The sequence below is a fragment of the Fistularia commersonii genome, chromosome 1 (assembly GCF_037954325.1).
Source record: "Fistularia commersonii isolate RoL2024-O1a breed Wild chromosome 1, RoL_Fcom_v1.0, whole genome shotgun sequence".
Taxonomy (NCBI): Eukaryota; Metazoa; Chordata; class Actinopteri; order Syngnathiformes; family Fistulariidae; genus Fistularia; species Fistularia commersonii.
In genome coordinates, this window is record NC_141284.1 from 24,288,909 (window position 1) to 24,308,326 (window position 19,418).

The following is a 19,418-nucleotide window of genomic DNA, read 5'->3' on the forward strand; positions in this document are numbered from 1 at the left end:
TATTGAGTGACTTCTTAGAGGAGACCAGGTCTGGGTGTAGACACAATATGCATACATCAAAGGACATATTACAGTTTGACTGCAAACACTTGCAACGTCTTATGTTTTCAAATTCAAGTAAAGATGAATTCTGCAAGTAGTTTTTGTACCTGTATTTAAAGATTACAAGCAATAACGGTAAAGGGCCACACTTCTAGAAAAACACTTAAAAAATGCGCCTCCCCGTCGGGGAATCGAACCCCGGTCTCCCGCGTGACAGGCGGGGATACTTACCACTATACTAACGAGGAATGCACTTTTCGAGCGAGGAATTATCAGGGTATATTCTTCATAAAGACCCATATCTATATATTTCTTTCTCCCCGATTCGTGATCTAGCTAAAAAAAAAACACATTTTATACGTGGAATTAAACCATTCAGACTATTTGAGGTGTGTATCTGAAATGTATGTTCGTGCACAGGGTGTTTATGGAGAAAATATTGTTCTGCCCGAATCTAAAAAGTCCATCGCATCAGAGACATGGGGCGGGAATTTCACAAACAAATCAAACCATAAATCGTTTGCAACTATAAATCGTTTGCATCTGTACAACTTGCAATCTGCAACTGCAATCTCTATGCCTGGTCGCTAGATGGCGCTAAACCTATAGTGTATGTGTAACCAAATTATCCCCCTCTGTTCGTTTGCAATTTACTGCAGTTTCAAGATTAACAGGGAGAACATCTTTAATAATAAAGAGTCGGCGTGGCATTATTACAGTTTGTAGATTGTTGCGCAGTTGAGTTTATCAGTCCTCTAATGAGGTAAAAAAAAACACTCCTGCGCCTCATCGACCTAACTTGAGCGCTCAGCGTCACTCCGGATATCGAAGACCCGCCCTATCGCATCAATTGGTTTGGCACAAACATGTTTCATGCTAACTTGCTGTCACTCAACGGCATCGCGTCCCCTCCTCCCCCTGCCTTGTATCGGAGTGGCGTGTGTGTACCCACTGCCTACCTAATCTCAGCGACGAGCTTCGCAAAAGCCAGCTGTCTGCAGTGAACTCGTTTTCTGGCTGAAGCCGCCGGTCCGGCACGCATTTATTGAAGCTAGCTTTTCCTGCTAGGCTAGTAGCCTTAGATATTCGCCGTCACGATGGTTCGGGGCGTGATAGGATGCTGCCCTGCTATCGCTAGCTAGGCGGACAAATTCCTCCGACCAGCCTGCGGTTCAAATCACTGCGGGCTGACCCGACATTAACCGAGGCGTCGCGGAGCGAGCTAACGCGCTAGCGAGGCAACTTTCATAGCCGTCGAATCTTTTGAAATAGCTAATGTAGTTGTAAATGTGCGCATTGCTGCGGCGTGAGGCGCGCAATAACTGTTCGCTCAGCCAGCTCGCCGTTAACTAGCTAGCCGACTAGGCGGCACGAAGAGAGACCGAACGAGGGTTTGGATGTCGCGACATTGCTCGGCGGACCTTGAAGGTAGAATTGAACCACAGTGACAGGAGGGGCATTTAGAATTGATATTTGAGAAATATAGCAGCTATCAGGTGGTTAAGCTGTGCTAGGTTTTTTTTTAGCAAGGGCTGTATTAAGAAAAGGGTGGGCAGCGCATCCCGGGAGGCCCCTCAAGACCCCGGTCATCCTCCGCTGTCCGAATCCCCCGCGATTTGCCGAGAATACCTGGGTGAAGTCGCAGTTGTTCTCGGCTGGGGGGACAACTTGACAGCGAGGCCCCAAGCTACACTCCCCCTCCCTCTCTCCCCCCACACCCCCAGTCCCGTCCACCCATCCGTCCAGCGCGACAGACCACCTCCTCGCCCGAGCTCGAAGCGAGGATCGGGGGAGGGGGGGAGAGATTCGTGGAAAAGCTGAAACTGCGAGAGCAAGTGTAGTGTTCGGGTCCCGTTTAAGCCGGGCTGCAACAACCAGGGGGGATGACTCTGGAGTCCATGATGGCTTGCTGCCTGAGCGAAGAGGCGAAGGAGTCGAAACGAATCAATGCAGAAATTGACAAACAACTTCGCCGAGACAAGCGAGATTCCAGGAGAGAGCTGAAATTACTTCTTCTCGGTATGTGTTGTCCCAATCCTGACATTTGTCTCTCTTTGTTGTCACGTCTTGTGCCGTTATGTGCTGAACTAACCTTAGGCCTTCTTGACTATGCTAGCAACTATGCTATTGGATAAGGTTGCTAGCTGGAAACCTGATTTTAGTCTGTAACGTTATGGCCCAATTCCCGATACCCACGGCTCGTCTAGTAGCTTGCGTAGTGAAAAAAGAGAGACGGGCCCGGAAACGTGCATTTCTACATGAACTGAATATCGGCACTGCCGTCTCTTTTATTATCCCCTGGTGAATGGACCACATCTCATTTGGCATCGAAGTTAAGATGCAACTGCAAAGCGTTAACAGGCCACCACATGCTAGTGAGTGGGCCAGGTTTGACATTATTGACTAGCCCTCAAGCTAACCAGCTGGCCGGCCCCTGACCTGCCACTGAGCGTGCTAGGTGATGGTGATAGTTAAAGGGAGAGGATACGGTGGTCTCTGGACTGTACAAGTTGCAGCTTTTGGGTTGCTGTTGCTTTAATAAGGTTGCATAACATTTGTACAACTGGATGAAGTGTCAGGTGCCTCAGCTAGACCTTGTCCACCCAGTCATTTATTAGCTTTTTTTTCATGCACCCAAACGCACAAGTCTACTCCTCCAGAGAACAAGGATACCAATGGCTTTGTCTCCCTCATCTCGGAGTCTAGCTGAGTAGGTTAGCTATTTATAAAGCCAGTGTGTGGGCAGGTGGGTGCTGCTGTTGAATAAGTTAGCCGGCGCTGCATTGATTCATAGTTCATTGAATGCAAAGAGGAACAATAGGCCACGCTTTATCAGAGGTGTTCTTGCATCCCTTTCAGGAAAATGTTTCGTGCATGCATGCACCATGTAACAGGTTAACTGGGTGCACATAACAACAGATAAGAGCCAAAGCTCTTTAGAGAAAAGCAGGTGCCCATTTTTAGGACAGCTGCTATTATCTAGGTTGCATGCTTGGTTTCAAAACGTTTGCTCCCATTACTCGCCCACCAAAAGCAGCTCTGGTTATTTGACATGTGTGTCTCCTTTTCATTTCCCTGCTGAATACCTCAGCTCAGAGAAGTAGGCCACGCTGGAGACATACTGTCGACAGGACATTTTCTGTTCTGTGTCATACATTTTAATCACGGTAAAACTCTTGATGACCTGGCTGCCAAGGTGAGCAGGTCAAATGTGGTATGAATTTGTGCGGTGGTTTTGAAACTGCTGTAACCATACCTCGCTTTTCAGATAATGGATGTCAATGCGTGTTTTAGTGAATCAGGTGGAAAAGTGATTCATCTCCACAAATCTTTTGTGTCTAATTTATCAACCCACTACTAAGATGCTATCTACATATCTCCAGTGAACCCCAGTTTGACAGCCATAAAATGTTTGAAGAGTCAGCGTAATAGACAAAGAAAAAAACTGCAGCCAGTCACGCTGTAAGTGGCCCATCCTGTTTGAGTTAAGGCTGTCAGTGAATGCCTGGATAAGGACGTGCAAGGCAGGATTAGTCCAGGTCTTAATAGGCTTGGTTAAACACATCCGCTGCTTAGACTTTTAGATGTCACTGACTCTATTATCCTCTCACATTATTGTCAGGCCTCCAACTCTCAATGAGCTGCCTCCCCACACCTCAGTGGAGAAATCATTGTGTTTTAAAGACTAGGAATAGTGATACTGAGCAACAGATTGGAAGCTGCTCTGCCCTAAGCTTCCTCGCAGTTCAGTGAATTTACAGAAAATTGCTGCAAGATATTTTCTTCATCTTGCAGCATTTTCCCAAACAATACTTTCTGGGCCAATGTACAGTATTTTAGACTGTCTCAATATTTGTTAAAATATTCTGATTTGGAGACATGATATTTAGACATTTGATAAAAAATGGAATCCATTTCACACCTGATGCAGTGATATTTAAGGATATTTGGATTTATTCTAGAATGATTGAATTAGTCTTGCAGCCACCAGAGATTTGTCGAATATCTCTACTCAACTACTTTCTGTGTGGTTTGACATTTCATAGAGGAGTCAGTTTCCTAAAGTCCAAGGCAAGATTTTGAAACAGTTTTGTCCAGACTATTCTATTAAAACATAATTATACTGCATGCATCCATAAAACAGATATTTTATTCATTGATTGATTACTCAGTGATTTTTATCTTTTATATTTTGAACACCTAGTTGTTTACTCAGTTTCTACACTGAAAACCATTGACCACTTGGGTAAAGCACATGGCAAACTAAGGGAAAAGCTAAATGACCTGGATATGGCTTAAGCATTTTACTATGTGCCTTTCAGAGTCCTTCAGGACAGAATATGCTGCCTGTTGAAAGGGTCAGCTTATGTTATGAGTCATCTATTTTTTGAATTTTATTTTTATGGACAGTCGTCTGTTAAAGAAGCTTCCAGGTTACATTCATTTGGCTTTTCAACCACAATTTAAACCATCCACCAAATCTTGGTATCTTTAGAGTTGCATACCTGCTCTTGCCATCCTTCAAGCGTAACAAGGAACCCCTGGACAAAATATCTCTCCTGTGCCATTCTACAACATGCGCAATCTATTAATTGAACACTAGCGATTAATGTAAACCTTAAGAGAAAAAAAAGATGTATTGTTGCCCGTCAATGTCTCTGGTATGAACAGGTGCCTATTCCTACACAGGTATCTTTAAACTCATTATTTATATGCATACCCTGAGCTACCTTTATTAGGCCTTTAATATAATATTTTACCAGCCGCATTGGTCATTCTTGAGTTCACAGTTTGAAAGGTTTTCTTCACGACATAAACTGATGCAAACCATGACGCAGGTTTTATTTCATGTTGAACGCTGGTTCAATGCCAAGGTATTAAGTTCTTTAAAACAAAACACAATCTCGGTTCACATCTAGTCTGGTTTCTTTTTCTTTTTCTTTTAGGGTCTTGCTGAAAAGGTCGTAAAAGAAATCCCCCCAAAAAAGTGGAAATTGCCGTCTGCTAATTATTTTAGGTATAGGTTAAATGTGGCCGTTATTGCTGCTTGTTACGTTCCCCCAACTATGATTCTGTTATTTATTCTGGTTCGCACTGCCTCACTGACCATTCCTGGCAGGAGCTACTGTACTGCCAGGGTGCATTACCAAAATACCACTGCTGTGACAAAACCACCTCAGTTCTTTTTTCAAGCCACATACAAGCATGGGTTTTCCAAACTAAAATACAGAATTAGGTTTGTCAGTAAAACTATTACAACTTCAAGCCCAGTCACTCTGTTATGAAATGAGAGCTCTGCCAGGGCAGCACGGGCAGCAATGCCCATAGTCTAGCTGTCTGTCACCGAGAGCCATATCAGGCCATACCGACAGCTTCCTGCTCCACAGACCAGTGGTTTGCCTCTACTTGGTCAAAACACAGTGGACCAGGAGCCGTGGCCTTGGCTACATTGGGTAAATGAACTGCTGAAGCGAGAGAATGGTCAGTAAAGTGAGATGGAGGGGCTAACACATTAGGATTTTCCAAAGTGCTGAGCAAGGTAAACCACATGGCCCATATCAAGATGTATATATAGGTGAGCTTGCGATTCTTCTCAGTTCATGTTTCTGAATAAATAATATAATAAGGATACAATCATTGTCCTGTTGTCTGTGAACAAAAAAGGGACTACATCAGCATTGTCATTCGACAGTGATGATTGAAAACAAAACAGTGGTAGATTTGCAAAGTTTTGCTCAAAAGAAAGCGTAGTATCTCAAAATTCCAGGTTTGGTCTAAATGTTCATGTTGAGGTAAAATGGCCTGCTACAGGTTAAGCTTTCCTTTAGAGGAACTGTCCGATTTGAAGCAGGAAAAAGATCAAGGGTTAGGCTAAGATGTTTATTGCTGTTGCTGACCTTCTTTCTTTTGCCTGGCCCCCTTATTTTGATCATATATGGCAATGGGGATCTTCTAGCTCTTACTCTTCTGTGTGTGTGTGTGTGTGTGTGTGTGTGTGTGTGTGTGTGTGTGTGTGTGTGTGTGTGTGTGTGTGTGTGTGTGTGTGTGTGTGTGTGTGTGTGTGTGTGTGTGTGTGTGTGTGTGTGTGTGTGTGTGTGTGTGTGTGTGTGTGTGTGTGTGTGGGAGAGTGAAAGTGAGTTACAATGGTCAGATGTAGCACTTGAATTTGTACCAATTTTATGGGGCAGGGTTAAATGTTTTAAAGCTAAAATCAGCCTGCGTGATAGAGCTGAAACATGTAAGATATTAAAATACTTTTTGTTTCCGACCACTGATAATTTAGTAATTTAGTAGAATGTGTGAATTTTCCCCTTAATATTGGAACTGCATTGGGGCGGTGTGGCATGTGAGGTAGAGCAATCGTCTTTGTAACCGAAAATTTCTGGTTCGATTCCTCCTAGTGTGTTGAAGTGTTGTTGAGCAAGACACTGAACCCCTGACTGCTCCCCTGGCGCTGATGGACAGCAGCTCATGGTTGGGATGGGATGGTAACCCATCCCTGATGGGTTAATTGCAGAGAATGAATTTCCCCACAAGGGGTCGGATGAAGGATAAATTATTATCTGGTATGCAAATTTAGTTTCATCTGATTTTTATACTACATTTAAATTTGGTGTGATAAAATGGTGAACTCCGATCTAAGTTTATTGAACAAGGAATTAATAAAAAGACCATAAAAAACCCAAACAGTTGAAGACTTTCATTAATTATTACTTAATTTGGGGGTCACCAAGTGGTTTGTGCATTAAAATTGAACAAGCTGCTACTTGAGTGTGTTTTTTTTTTAGGACAGAATCCTACGTATGGGTTTTAAAAGTGAAGCTAACAGTAGTACTTAAACCTCTATCTTTCTGATGTCCATTCTTGTTGAGAAGCTGAATTCCTGCAAAATGCAAGTGCTTTTCCCAAACTTCTGGATGTCTGTCACAAATGATTGTACATCCCCTGTCAAGTCATCAGTTTTGAATTGCTACACAATTTCACTTTATTGCTTCAGTTTTGATGTTGTCATTCAGTTGATTTTCAGAAACGTAGAAATGCCATGGGAGAACTGACCAGACTATGGTCGTGTCTTCCCTGTACTAGCACAGTGGCAGTTTAAAAATATTAAAATTATTGAGCTCAAAGTGTAGCTTGGTTGTTCTTTTTGTTTTGTTATGTTTTTTTCTTATTTTTGAATAAGATTTTAAACTCTCTGGTTCAGTTTTTGAAGCTTGAATTTACATTCTCAGGAACAATGTAGGGAAGTCTTGGTCTCCATGCTTCAGCTATTGTTTTTGCGACCAGATCCCGGATAAGTGGCAGAAAGTGGATGGATGGAGTAATATATATCTTCTTTATTTATATATGAAAGTTCAACTGAGATTAAAATTATTGTTGAAGTATGTTGTGCTCTTCAGTCAGGCTATCTTGTGTCTGACAAATTGCTAAGGTAGCCTGCTCCGTTTGTCACTTCACCACTTTAAACATGTCTTCCGGTGGCCTCAAAGCAGAAAAGCAAGAAGACAAGAGGTGAATTAATAATTTACTTATATATATTTTCGATATACTTTATATTTAATTCTGTGTTGAGTCACTTGGGAAGAAATTTCATTCTGTGTACACTTGTACACTGACAAAGTCTGACTAAAGAATTGAACTGAAATGCACAGACCTCAGACACTGGTTGTATAGGAATGCAGCTTGCAGGAGATGTTATCTTTTGATGGTTAAACAAAACACATCTGTTAAATGGTGCTATTCATGATTACATTAGGCTGCTTATGATTCTGAAAATGACACCACTTCAGGTTTGTTCATGCTATCAAAGTTACTCATTGTGTAGCCTTTATGACTTTCCATAAAGATTTGCCGCCTCTAAACATTTTGTCAAACAATTTCCTTTTTGTTCCTGTACCAACTATCACTTATCACTCGGGGCAAAGTTCAACATATCTGACTAAAAATGCAGGTATTGGCAGCTCTAGTAAGAATAAGCAGTGTTGCTGTTTTGGGCCACATGGCTCAATGCCACTGTGGCTCAGACAGCAGAAGTCTTTTACTAATCAAAGGTTACTGGTGTGATCAGTGGGTCTTGTTGAGACAGATACTTCTTCCTCCAGAGGCTGTGCCATAAGTTAATAAATGCATGAGTAACTCCCTGTGTTAACAGTGTTTGTCTGTGTGTATAAATGTGTGAATATGACCAGGAAACACTTTGGATTGTCAGCAGACTAAAAATGAGCTATGAGAATGTTGTTTATTTATGAACATCTATGAAATATAAGATTAAACATTATATACATTATTGCTATTATGGGTGATTTTTTTTATTTTTATTTTTTGAGCCCATACCTGTTTTGTGTTCAGTTCCATGGGGGAATTAGGGAAATGCTACATTTGGAAATGTAAAGCCTCAACTTGCACTGATAAAGCCTTAAAAAAAACACAACCTTATTATAATTTTCAGAGCTCATGTGGTTGTATATTTATTAATGACGATGTTTGGCTAGGAGCTATCAGACAATGAGCCACTTCTAAGACTCTGAAAACATTAATTTCAGTGTGTCTTCCACTAAAACTGCTGAACACTGTTTTTGATCAAAAACAATGTTTTGACAAGGGATATATGTACCAGCTTGTAATAAAGTTAAACAGGTCTAGTGTTTGGGGTTTTGGTCACCAAGTTCCATATTTACACTTTCCATCTTCACTCAGACCTTCTTTTCACTGTAACAAATTTTCAAGCAGGCGTAGGATTTGATTTATTCCAAACCAGTCCTTCAAAACCGATTCTGGCATCATTTAAGTTGACAAGTTGATACTGATACCATTGCCCTTAGCCACCGTCCAGTGGTTTCATGGGGATTTTGAGCGGAATTAGGGGGGGATCTAGTGATATTAGCAAGGCATGTAAAATTACATTTGTAAAAGGGGGTCATGACAAATTCATGACAAATTCATGGTTTATTGAATAATTACTTTATTAACCAAGAAACCTCAGTTTCATGATGCCAGACCAGACTGTATGACATCAGCAAGTTGCAGTGGGTGGATTCAAAGTCTAGGTTACATACTAGAAGGAAAAAAAAACAATCTATTCAGAAAAAATATTATTTTCTTTCTTGGAGATGTATTGAAGGTATTGACATTTTATTTGTGGAAACTTATAGGAAATGGTTTGCATAATTTATAAAAAAAAAAAAAAAAAACAATTTATTTCAAATAGACCTTGGATTTAGTCTTGGTAGAATTTTTTTTTTATAAAGTCCTCAGTTTGTGGTATAATTTCCAAGCACATTGATAAATTGAATTGATAAAGGGATATTTGCGGGAACGTATATATCAGAGGAACTAAACATTCAAGTATGTTCTCCATGCAGCCTTACTCTAGATTTCCTAGTTTTACAGAAATGCTCTGTTTTACGTGCTGCCTTTTACACACAGGCTTTCCTAAATGGCTTCATAGCATCTTCTTTGGAGAAGTGGGGTGAATAAGGTGAGATGACTGTCACACATAGTGCTGCTGCCTTCAGCCCCCAGACAAGAGATGTAGCCAGTGGTTGTCCCCACTGTTGGCTTTCACAGCTGGCGCTGTGCTGACAGTGGCATGTTCATCCCTCTTTACTCCTGTCAGCTGCTGTGTACAGTAAAACCCACACTTCTCTCAGATCATGCTGTTCCAGCGTCTTTCACTTCATCTTTTAGGTGTAGAGTGAAAGGCTTTTTTTGCACAATGTTTGGCTTATAGTGTGGTTTTGAATTCTACAAATGTTGGAAGTCATCCAGTCACATGAGTGATTTCTTGTAAAAGATGTGCACAGACCAAATGTGGATACATTTAAATCTGTGTATCAGAGATGGACAATGTACAGTTTTTGCCCTTGTGTGGACATGTTGTCATAGAATTTCCATGATGAGAAGAAGTTCTATGGTTAAGTTATTTATGACAGTATGTAGGCTAAGTCTGATTTGTTCGTTGCACCCAAACAATGTATTTTGAAGATGGGAATGCTGCTGCATAATCCAAACTCTTCTGTAAGCTACATATAAAATGTGTGTAACATGTGCTTAGCATGCTATTGAATATATTTACAGAGTCGACACCCACACACATAAAGCACTTTGCAGAGGCAGAGACATTACATCAGCACAAAACAGCAGTATTTTGCAGTGATCCTGACAGCAAGCACTATATCAGAAAACTGCAGGAAAACTGAAAGAGATCATTTTCTCTGTGTCTATGCTGGTGTGCTGCAAAGTGTTTTGTGTGCGTGTGAGTGCGGGCATGTGTGACCCAGGTCATTGCCAAAAACAAGGCAAGGAATGGGTCATTGCATTAAAGGTAACTTCCGTTCCTGATTGACCATAGTACCTGTTTGTCCACAGCTAGGCTGCGTGCATGCGTGTGTGTGGCGTACTTCCAGGCTCTCTTGGCTTATCCCACACCCCCATGCTACATTTTGGTTGGCCCTATGTCTGTTTTGATATTTGTCATATTCTTCCAAGTAAAAGGATCAGTCTTGGTTTGTGTGTGTGTGCGTGCCTGCTTGTGTTGATACATGGTGTATGCATCATTAGTTACTGCTGATCCATCACAGCTAAAATAATTTAATCACAAAAATATTTCCAAATACCTATTCAGTTTTATATCTTGTTTACCTAATGCTCTCTCATTCGTTCCAAAATGTAAAGCATTATTGGCAAATGGAATGTGACACTAATTGTTTTATTTCTTTTATCTACTTTTCATAAGCATTGGAGGCCAAAACTGTGAGTGAAAATAAGATGATGTGCAACTTCTTTGTATGTCCAAGTTTTTTTTGTTAGTGCTGGAGTTGCATAGTCGGGTCCTTCCAGTCTGCAGCATTAAGTATCGCATCGGTCTTTACATAATATAATCCCCAATACGATATCATTGTATTGTGTTCTCTATACATTTATGTTTTCTGGCGATAATCACATTTTGATCTGCTGGCCTTTCAAAAGACCTCCATCATTAGCAACATATATAATTGTTATATTATCAGGGCAAGTGTTGCTTTTAATTTTTCCAACCTAGATTTTTCTTATGCTGGCAACAAATTTTTTGCTATTCATTCTGGCAATCAATTGGTATAAATGAGTGCGCCAGCAAAATGTTTTGTACTTTGTGATGAAAGAGAGAGCGAAAGAGAGTTGAAGTCGAAGTCAGCGTTCAGAGACACTGACATCAGTGAGCCCGAATAATTTCACTCCTAATAGGAGCAAAATGTCCCTGGGCTTGGATTTTACCTTGCACTGAGGCATCATCTAAGCTCTTTTTTTTTTCTCCTCACACTTATCCCTACCTAGAACAGAAACCTTATCAAATCCAAGTTGTGTGTGAGCTATTAAAGGATGACCTCCTTTTTCTAGGTCATTACCTAAAAAGAATGGATGGATTCTAGTTATGAATATCCAAAATTCTTGACAGAGAGGGATGGGAATGAAGAGTCATATTTCTAGCCTAAGGGAGGCTGGGAGCGGGTGTGACGGAGGGGAGGAGAGAAGGGGCCGGTGGAGTGGAGTGGAGTGTATTTGTGGGGGGTAGCTGGTAAGGGCATGGAATGGTTGTGGCTCCAGCTGGTACAATCGGGGAAGGAAAAGGGAGGACAGAGACTCGTAGTGTGTTGGCTGGTGAAAGAGGGACACGACAGTTAAGAGAACACTGCGGAGAGAGATCTTGTGATGGGGTCACGAGAAATAAATCAGACATTAAGCTGGCGAGTGGTGAAAGATAAGACCTTTTCACTGTATCAGTCTGACGAGTGTGTTTTCCAAAATTGGACATTTTGTAGAAAGAAGATTGAGGGAGTGTCCTTTTCTCTTATGGACATACTTTTGATACCCTTGTATTGTACTACCAATTACGGCATATCTTCTGTATGATCAGAGAAGAGACTACCTCTCCCACCTTATTTCCAGGATTTTCGTGCAATGAAGCCCCTGGTACTGACCTCGAACAGCTTTACCCCAAAGTCTGTGCAGAGCCGAGGCCGTTCTTCTCTGTGGTACACCGAAAGATGAAGAGCACAGAGCAAGCCTGAGGGTCTCACAGTTATATTTACTGTCTGCAACGAAAGGGAGGACAGCGAAGGGGTGGATGGGAGGGGTTTAAAAAGAAGCCAAAAAAAAAAAACGAATTAAAAAGAAACAGAGGAGGGGTTGCCATGGCAATAGAAATATGGCTGTTCTTCAAAAACCTTGAATGTAGGTGGTGGTGAGATGAGTGTGTATTTTTTTCCCCTCGCTTTGCCTTTTCAGTTTGCAGATATTATGTATGTGCTGGATTCCATTTGATTTCAGAGGATTGAAACGCTATCAGCTTTTTGCGTGTGTGTGTCTGTGTGTGGCCTGAGGCTGGTTTTTCTGGCCATGTAGAACACAGAGGGCCAGTGTGAAATGTGGGTTAGACCCGATAGACCCCCAAGCAAGTGAAAGTTCATTTGGCACTATTACTTTTTACCCTAAAAAGCTTTTCTACGCAATGCAAAGATTACAGTTTCCTTTTTAAATTAGGCTTTTGTAGTGGATTATAATGCGCTATCTTTCACACGACTTCACATAAAAATGTGAAAAAAGTCACTACCGTTTGAAATTATTTGTTGACCTTGCAGCCAGATTGAGAACCAGAAGGGCTAAGAAAATCACTACAGGAATACAGCCTCTTGACAACAACCGTTTTTGGCACCAGTGCCACATGTTTTATTTATTTATTTGTCTTTATTTAAACAGCTGTACATGTCCTCGGAACAGTTTGTGTGTAGAATTTTGGGTAAACCGTCTACAATATATTTGTCAGTATATGAAGAGCCTGTAGAAAGAGCAAGAAAAAAAAAAAAAAAAACGGCAATTAAATGTTACATGCACTGTATCTATGTGCCCCTTTTTAAGAAGTAATGACAGCTGACCTAAGAATTAGTGGCATCAATTGCCTTCCCTACTCAGCTATATTGCCATTATTCATTGAAAAATAACCCGGAGGAGAGGAAACCACTTATTTTAAGGTTCCTCGACAGAGGTTTAAAAATATTTTGATAATCGGCTGAATGCCATTAAAGTACCAGTAAACCAGTACCAGTGAAAAATTCAAAAAGTCCACTTGGTTTAAAACCAGAGGCAAAGAAAAGTGTCTATGTAATAAACCTAAAGCAAATGCCCTGCTAGGTTGCAACAGATACCTGAAACATGCTCAAAAATCAACATTCAAAATGTGATGCTAAATTTGTACCGGCTCTGTGTGTGTTTCAAAGAGACACATGCATTTATCAAACTGATTCTTGCCTTGAAAAAAAAAGTCAAATGAACCCATTGTGATAAATATCTGACATTTCATTTTCTCTGTGAGTAAGTCATAGAGATGTAATTTTTCTCAAGTATCACATGTATTTCTGATCATCTATCATCTTTCCCTCTGACTTGTGGCTTTGTATTTACTAGAAATACTGAATGGACCACTGAAAACAAACGTGACACAAAAGAGTTGTTTTATCATTTTTCCAGTGAAACATTAATTTGGCCCGTTACCTCGGCCAGTGATAAGGTAACTGAGAAATTACTTAATTTTATGAAATCAATAAACTTTTACTTGGGTCCCCGCAATAACCCGAAGGAAATACTGTTTCTGCTTTTGCTGAAACCAGACAACAGTTTTAATTGAGAAGTTTATTTGGAAGGGCCTTACCAATATTGAATATACTCCTCTGTTTCTTTTTGTAGTTCTTAAAAAATACGTCCTGACATGTTTCTTAATAAATCACTTTGCAAACTTAGGCTGTCAATCATACAATAGTATTTTGTTAAACTCTAAACTGAGACATTGGGCTCTATTGAGGGGGGCTGAAGCTGCTGTCTGCAACATACTTGACTACAATATGAATTCATTCATGCCATGAATTCACCATAAGTCTTTGAAATATGTTTTGGGGAAAATGTATTGCAAACCGATTAATAAAATTGATGCAATATTCTTCAAAGCCATTGCCATTAGAAGTCCCGTTCACTTATTAAGTGCATTTTGTGAACACAATGTATGGGTTTTTACCTCCAGAGGTGCTAGATGACTGTAGAACCACCTTTACGTGATAAAATTTAGTTTTAAATACTATATTAATCCCCTGCGAGAAACTTCTCTCTGCATTTTTACCCATCATGGATGAACCTTGAGCAATGGGCAGACACTTGAGCAGTGCCAGCGAAGAAAAGAAGGGGTTTAGTGCGGGGGATGAGAACCAAAAACTTGTTTCAGAGATGGCATCTCTTACCACCTGAGCCCCGCTGCCTACATATGCTTTCTTGGTTAAAGCATCATTGGCAAAAAATATTCAAGTCAAACAAGGATTTCAAAGGGTCAGACCCAGAATGTATATCTTAAGTGCACATACTATGAGTTGTCACATGAATGGTGAAGTTGTTGGATTTTGTGTGTACTAAGCCTAACCCAATGCAAATCATAATTAATGTTGTGTTATAAACTACCATCAATACAAAATTGCTTTCACCCTGCCTTGTACTCATCTTTCTGTGTGTCATGTCATCCTCAGGTACAGGGGAAAGTGGCAAGAGCACCTTCATCAAGCAGATGAGGATTATTCATGGAGCTGGCTACTCCGATGAAGATAAGAGAGGCTTCATCCGGCTTGTTTACCAAAACATCTTCACTTCCATGCAGGCAATGATTCGTGCCACTGAGAACCTTAAGATCCCCTACAAATATGAGCAAAATAGGGTAAGATGTGATCTCATGATCCTCTTTCTTTGTTGCCAACCCTTAATTGACTGTCACTGCATCACTGATTCTATCAGGGAAGAAAACCAGGCTGTCCTAATTGTTTTAAAAATTAGAAGAGCAATGTTGACACGTGTGTATTACCTGGTTAATACACCACTCCCAGCTTGAATGTTTTGGAATGCATATTTGATAAGCTAACAAGCAGGAGTTTGGTGTTTAGCTCCCCACTTCACACACACATAAACAAGTGCTATTTACCATGTTGTCTTACAATGGCAATCAGAGCAAATGGCCAATTTCCACAATTTTTATGTCCCATTGAATGACACTGTAACGCCTTCTGTTCGTAACACCTACATCTCCTGCTATCTGTAAACAATGTAAGAAAGTAATGACAAAAAGAAAGTTGTCATGATATTTAAACCACAAATATCTGAAAAATGTATACTCAACACCTGATGAGTATAAATGGCTGCTTTGACATCAATGTGATTTGATAAAGATTCAAATATGACATTTTATAAGGCAATGCATATTTATGCATGTTTCTATTCATTTTCTTGTTATGTGCGTGTCAGAAGTTTGTCAAGTCCTCAGATGAGATGAGATGAGAACAACTTTATTTATCCCGAAGGAAATTGTTGTGCCAGAGTTTCAAGTAAAAACATAACAGTCATAGATAATAGTAGAAAGGAGGAAGAATAAGAAATACAATGAAATATAAATTGTCTTGACTGTTAACTGTCAACTACAAAGATTTGAAGATTCCCTGCGGCTCAGTCGTACAGATTCATGTATGGTGTTTTTTTTCCTCTTAAATTCAGTTAGTATTAAAGCTCAAGTTAATGTGCATTAATCAAATGAGCCGCAAATGTCAGACTGAAAATGACCATAAGCTAGTATGTCTGTCAAAGATCAACTTATTTAGCACTGGAAAGCTTAATTTATGATTTTTAACACTTTTCGATCAAACATAGCATAAAGTGATTGAATCATTGACATGTAGAGATTTTATTCCAAGGTATCTTTAATATATGTTAAATGCTGCACTGAATTTTATCTTATTTATTAATAAGGATTAGGAGTCCTTAAGCTGGCGCTTTCGTATACTGTGCTAAAATTTCGGAATAGGAGTCGGCAGCAACCCTTCTACATCGCTATGCAAAAGCATATGTGTAGGTGTTGCTGTATCTCAAAGGCAGATTATATGTTCATAATGCTGATTCACGAAAGAGGTATTTGATGGCAATTTACGCGCAGGAGGTCTTGACCAGAATACTTTATTAATACTAATTGTTAAGGGACTGAGCATACCTCCATCAGCAAGGATTTTTGGCGATTGCCAAAAGGAAAAAGTGCCTTTTACCCGGTAGAAACCTTGGACAGATTCAATCTCGATGTGGATGTCTTGACTGGTCGAGGTGAAAAAGAGCGCAAGCCTGAGGTTTGATTAATAAGCCATGCAGCATTAATGTTGAATGACCTATTGTCTTTGAGGCAGTCATCGGTGGCTAGGAGGTTGTACAGCCAGTCAGTTCAGTTTAGCAGCTGCACCAGTGTCTCCTCTCCCATTAGGAAACAGCAAGTGGTGCAACTGCTTAGCCAAGGCAAGGACACCTCTGGTTGTTTTGTGTGTGTGTGTGTGCGTGCGTTCATGTCTGTGTGTGTGTGTGTTTAATATAACATTTTGTCAAGTAGTAACCACTTCTTACTATATATCTTGCAAATGAAGTACTTTAGTTTTATAGTTGTTATCGTATAGTTGTTTTATAGTCGTCAGTGGAAGTTAGAGTTTTAATTTGATAGCCCCCAAAATGAGTTATTTAGCACATAATATAACATTGGAGACTTTTTCCCACAAATTATCATTTAACCCTGGCCTAAGTAACTGTAATTGGGTGTTTGTAATTGCTAGATTTCTCTGATCTTCTGACAGGAGATGTGTGCCATGCAAGGCATGTCGTTCAAGAGACAGTTTTTCTCCCTAGGCCACCAGGGCAATTTAAATATTGTAGTTTTATACATATACTTACAATTTTGGTGGGTAAATAGAAATTGTAATATCAATTGTAATATTTCTATGTATGACCGGGAGTTTTTGTATGCTTGTTTTTCTCTCCTTAAAGCCTTGTTTTCACTCAACAGCAAATAAGAATTAACCTTTGGGTTCTTCATCATGTACGCTGTTTTTAGTCATTTGTTCTCAGGCGGAATTATAAATGAGACTCGCAAAATCATAGGAGCCAACAAGGTGTTCAACTATGGAGCAGTGCTCTGCAGACATGTTCGAGCAACTGTGCAGCTGTGTAAAGATTATGCATTGTTCTGATGGTCTTTATTCATTTTTTCCTGCTCACCTTTCCAGTCTAATGCCATGCTGGTGAAGGAAGTAGATATCGAGAAGATAAATGGGTTTGACGAGCCATATATTGTGGCTATCAAAACCCTATGGGCTGACCCGGGGATTCAGGAGGCCTATGACCGTCGCAGAGAGTACCAGCTTTCTGACTCCACTAAATAGTACGTATGTGTGTGTGTGCTGGTTTGCTAAACTGAAATGTTTAACCATTTTAATTTCATTATTCTCTCAACATTCCTGAACTATTTTGATCAGGCTCATAATTCTATTATCTTTTTTTTTTTTTTTTTCAAATCTAATATTGATTTAGGAAAATGCTCAATTTGTAATGATTCAATTAAAACTCAAAATGACTATTGGCTAATGAAAAGGGTTTTTTGCTTCCTCAACTTCCCTAAATCCATTTTTTGTCTTCGTTTTAGGCTGTGCATGTACACTAATGAATATAGGGGTAAAACTGATTGATCTGACACGCATTTGTATTGTGGATATCAGTTCCGCAGTTAAATCTGTGTTTTTAATGAATCTGGAAACGTGTGCACAAGAAGATGATATTTTAAAGATACAGTTCACTAAAGTGATAGAAAAAAGTCCCCCTACATTGTGTCTGTAATATGCTGCTGAATCATTCATTGTCAATCACTATCATTTTATTTCAGGGAACTGACTTTAATTTTCCCCTGTCATTTTAGTCTTGTTTTACATGTGAAGATTGAGTAAATGTAATTGTTTTTCTGGTGCTGGAATGTATACTGGACAGGGCTTTATATCCAGCACCCACTTTCCGTATTAACCATCCTTCAAAATTTATTAAATTTGGATACTTATAATTTGATTTAAACATCACCATCTTTGGGGATATTCAATCCGCATTCAGTTTTTTCAGATGTCACACATTGGATGCTGTCATACCTTCATATCTATTTGTACATATATGGTCTGGATGATATGAATCCTTTTTTTTTTTCACCTCATTTTGCCCAGCACTAGTATGTATTGTTTTTTCTTTGTTCTTGTGTAAAATACATTTACTTTAAACAGCATGTGGGGACACATTAACTCATCAGCTCGGTATGTTGGTCAGGGGTCGATAAAATTTCGATTTATTCCTAATAACTCAAGTATATATTTATATTGAGTTGATAACGGTGCACTTTGAGACATCATTTGTATTTTTTCATGTCTGCTTTTGTATTGAAATCCTTGTGACAAATACATCCCATTTGTGAAACTACTATTTGTATCATTTTATATAGAATTTGGATGCTGAAGTGTACATTTCTCATTTATATGTTTGTGTTTATACAAGTGTAACTGTCATGTTAAATAGGCATTTATTGTAATTCAGACTCCTGCACTAAAATGACTGATAAGAATCCTGTCACAGCAGACTTTTGATTTATACCCTTCTTGTCAGCAGAAACACTTCTAACTTCCTCGAATTAGGCACCCACCAGAAACCGAATCAAGTGCAGCTATGTATTTGGCATCAATAGAAATTTTTGTCCATAGTGGCTATTTCTTTGCAGTTATAAGATTATTTAATGCTCCTGGGTAGGTTTTATTAGAAACAGACCTGAGAGTGGGAGGTCTGACTAAGAGAATAGAACAGTAATATTCCAGCCACCGTCTCTGTGGAAAAACACACAATCTGTCAAAAAGAAGCAAGTTCCAGCACTAAAAAGACATTAGGATATTTTTCTGCTAGTGTCTGAGTGCGTGTGTTTCTTAGTGTTCCTTGTGTTTTATTTCCAAATTTGGACAAAATTCATTTTGATTCATTTTTATTTGAATAGGTTTCGTTTTTTCATACTATAGTTATGTTTGAAAGAGGCTTAGTAACAGCACCCCCTGGCTGTAGGCATTGATCATCACGGTTAAATGTAGCTCCAGGCCTGCTTGCATGCAGTTATGGTTGGAATGGTAATGTGATACCAAATATGCTGGCTATGTTATTTAATGGATGATTTAATGAGAATGAATACTGTTATTTCATGTCAGTGTTATCCACATTGTTCATGTATATCCCCAGTTATCTTAGCGACATAGACCGTGTGACTGCAGAGGGATATGTACCCACCCAGCAGGATGTGCTAAGAGTTCGTGTTCCCACCACAGGCATAATAGAGTATCCATTTGACCTGGAGAATGTCATCTTCAGGTACCCCAATGGAACCGGGACTGCATCACCATGACTCCAGTAGAAACCACTGAGCTTAATGCTAAGCTTGCGTTTCAAAATATAGGCCAAAAAAGGACAGTTATTGGTGAATTACTGTATATATA

At 39.7% G+C, this 19,418-nt stretch overlaps 1 protein-coding gene and 1 non-coding gene across 3 annotated transcripts in view; one reads left to right on the forward strand and one right to left on the reverse strand.

Moving 5' to 3' along the window:
• Window positions 1–218: 218 nt before the first annotated feature.
• Window positions 219–290, reverse strand: trnad-guc (transfer RNA aspartic acid (anticodon GUC)). The gene has a single exon. It is a non-coding gene; the product is annotated as a tRNA-Asp (tRNA).
• Window positions 291–966: 676 nt separating this feature from the next.
• LOC147237916 (guanine nucleotide-binding protein G(q) subunit alpha-like) overlaps window positions 967–19,418 on the forward strand; it is a 29,245-nt gene continuing 10,793 nt past the window's right edge. Inside the window, exons 1-4 of one of the 2 annotated variants that reach the window (XM_086156086.1) lie at window positions 967–2,061; window positions 14,586–14,770; window positions 17,139–17,293; window positions 19,165–19,293. In XM_086156086.1, the coding sequence (XP_086012212.1) occupies window positions 1,926–2,061; window positions 14,586–14,770; window positions 17,139–17,293; window positions 19,165–19,293 (605 nt within the window). In that variant the 5' untranslated portion in view covers window positions 967–1,925. The remainder of the gene's footprint in view (window positions 2,062–14,585; window positions 14,771–17,138; window positions 17,294–19,164; window positions 19,294–19,418) is intronic. The other variant, XM_086156082.1, reaches the window with a different exon arrangement.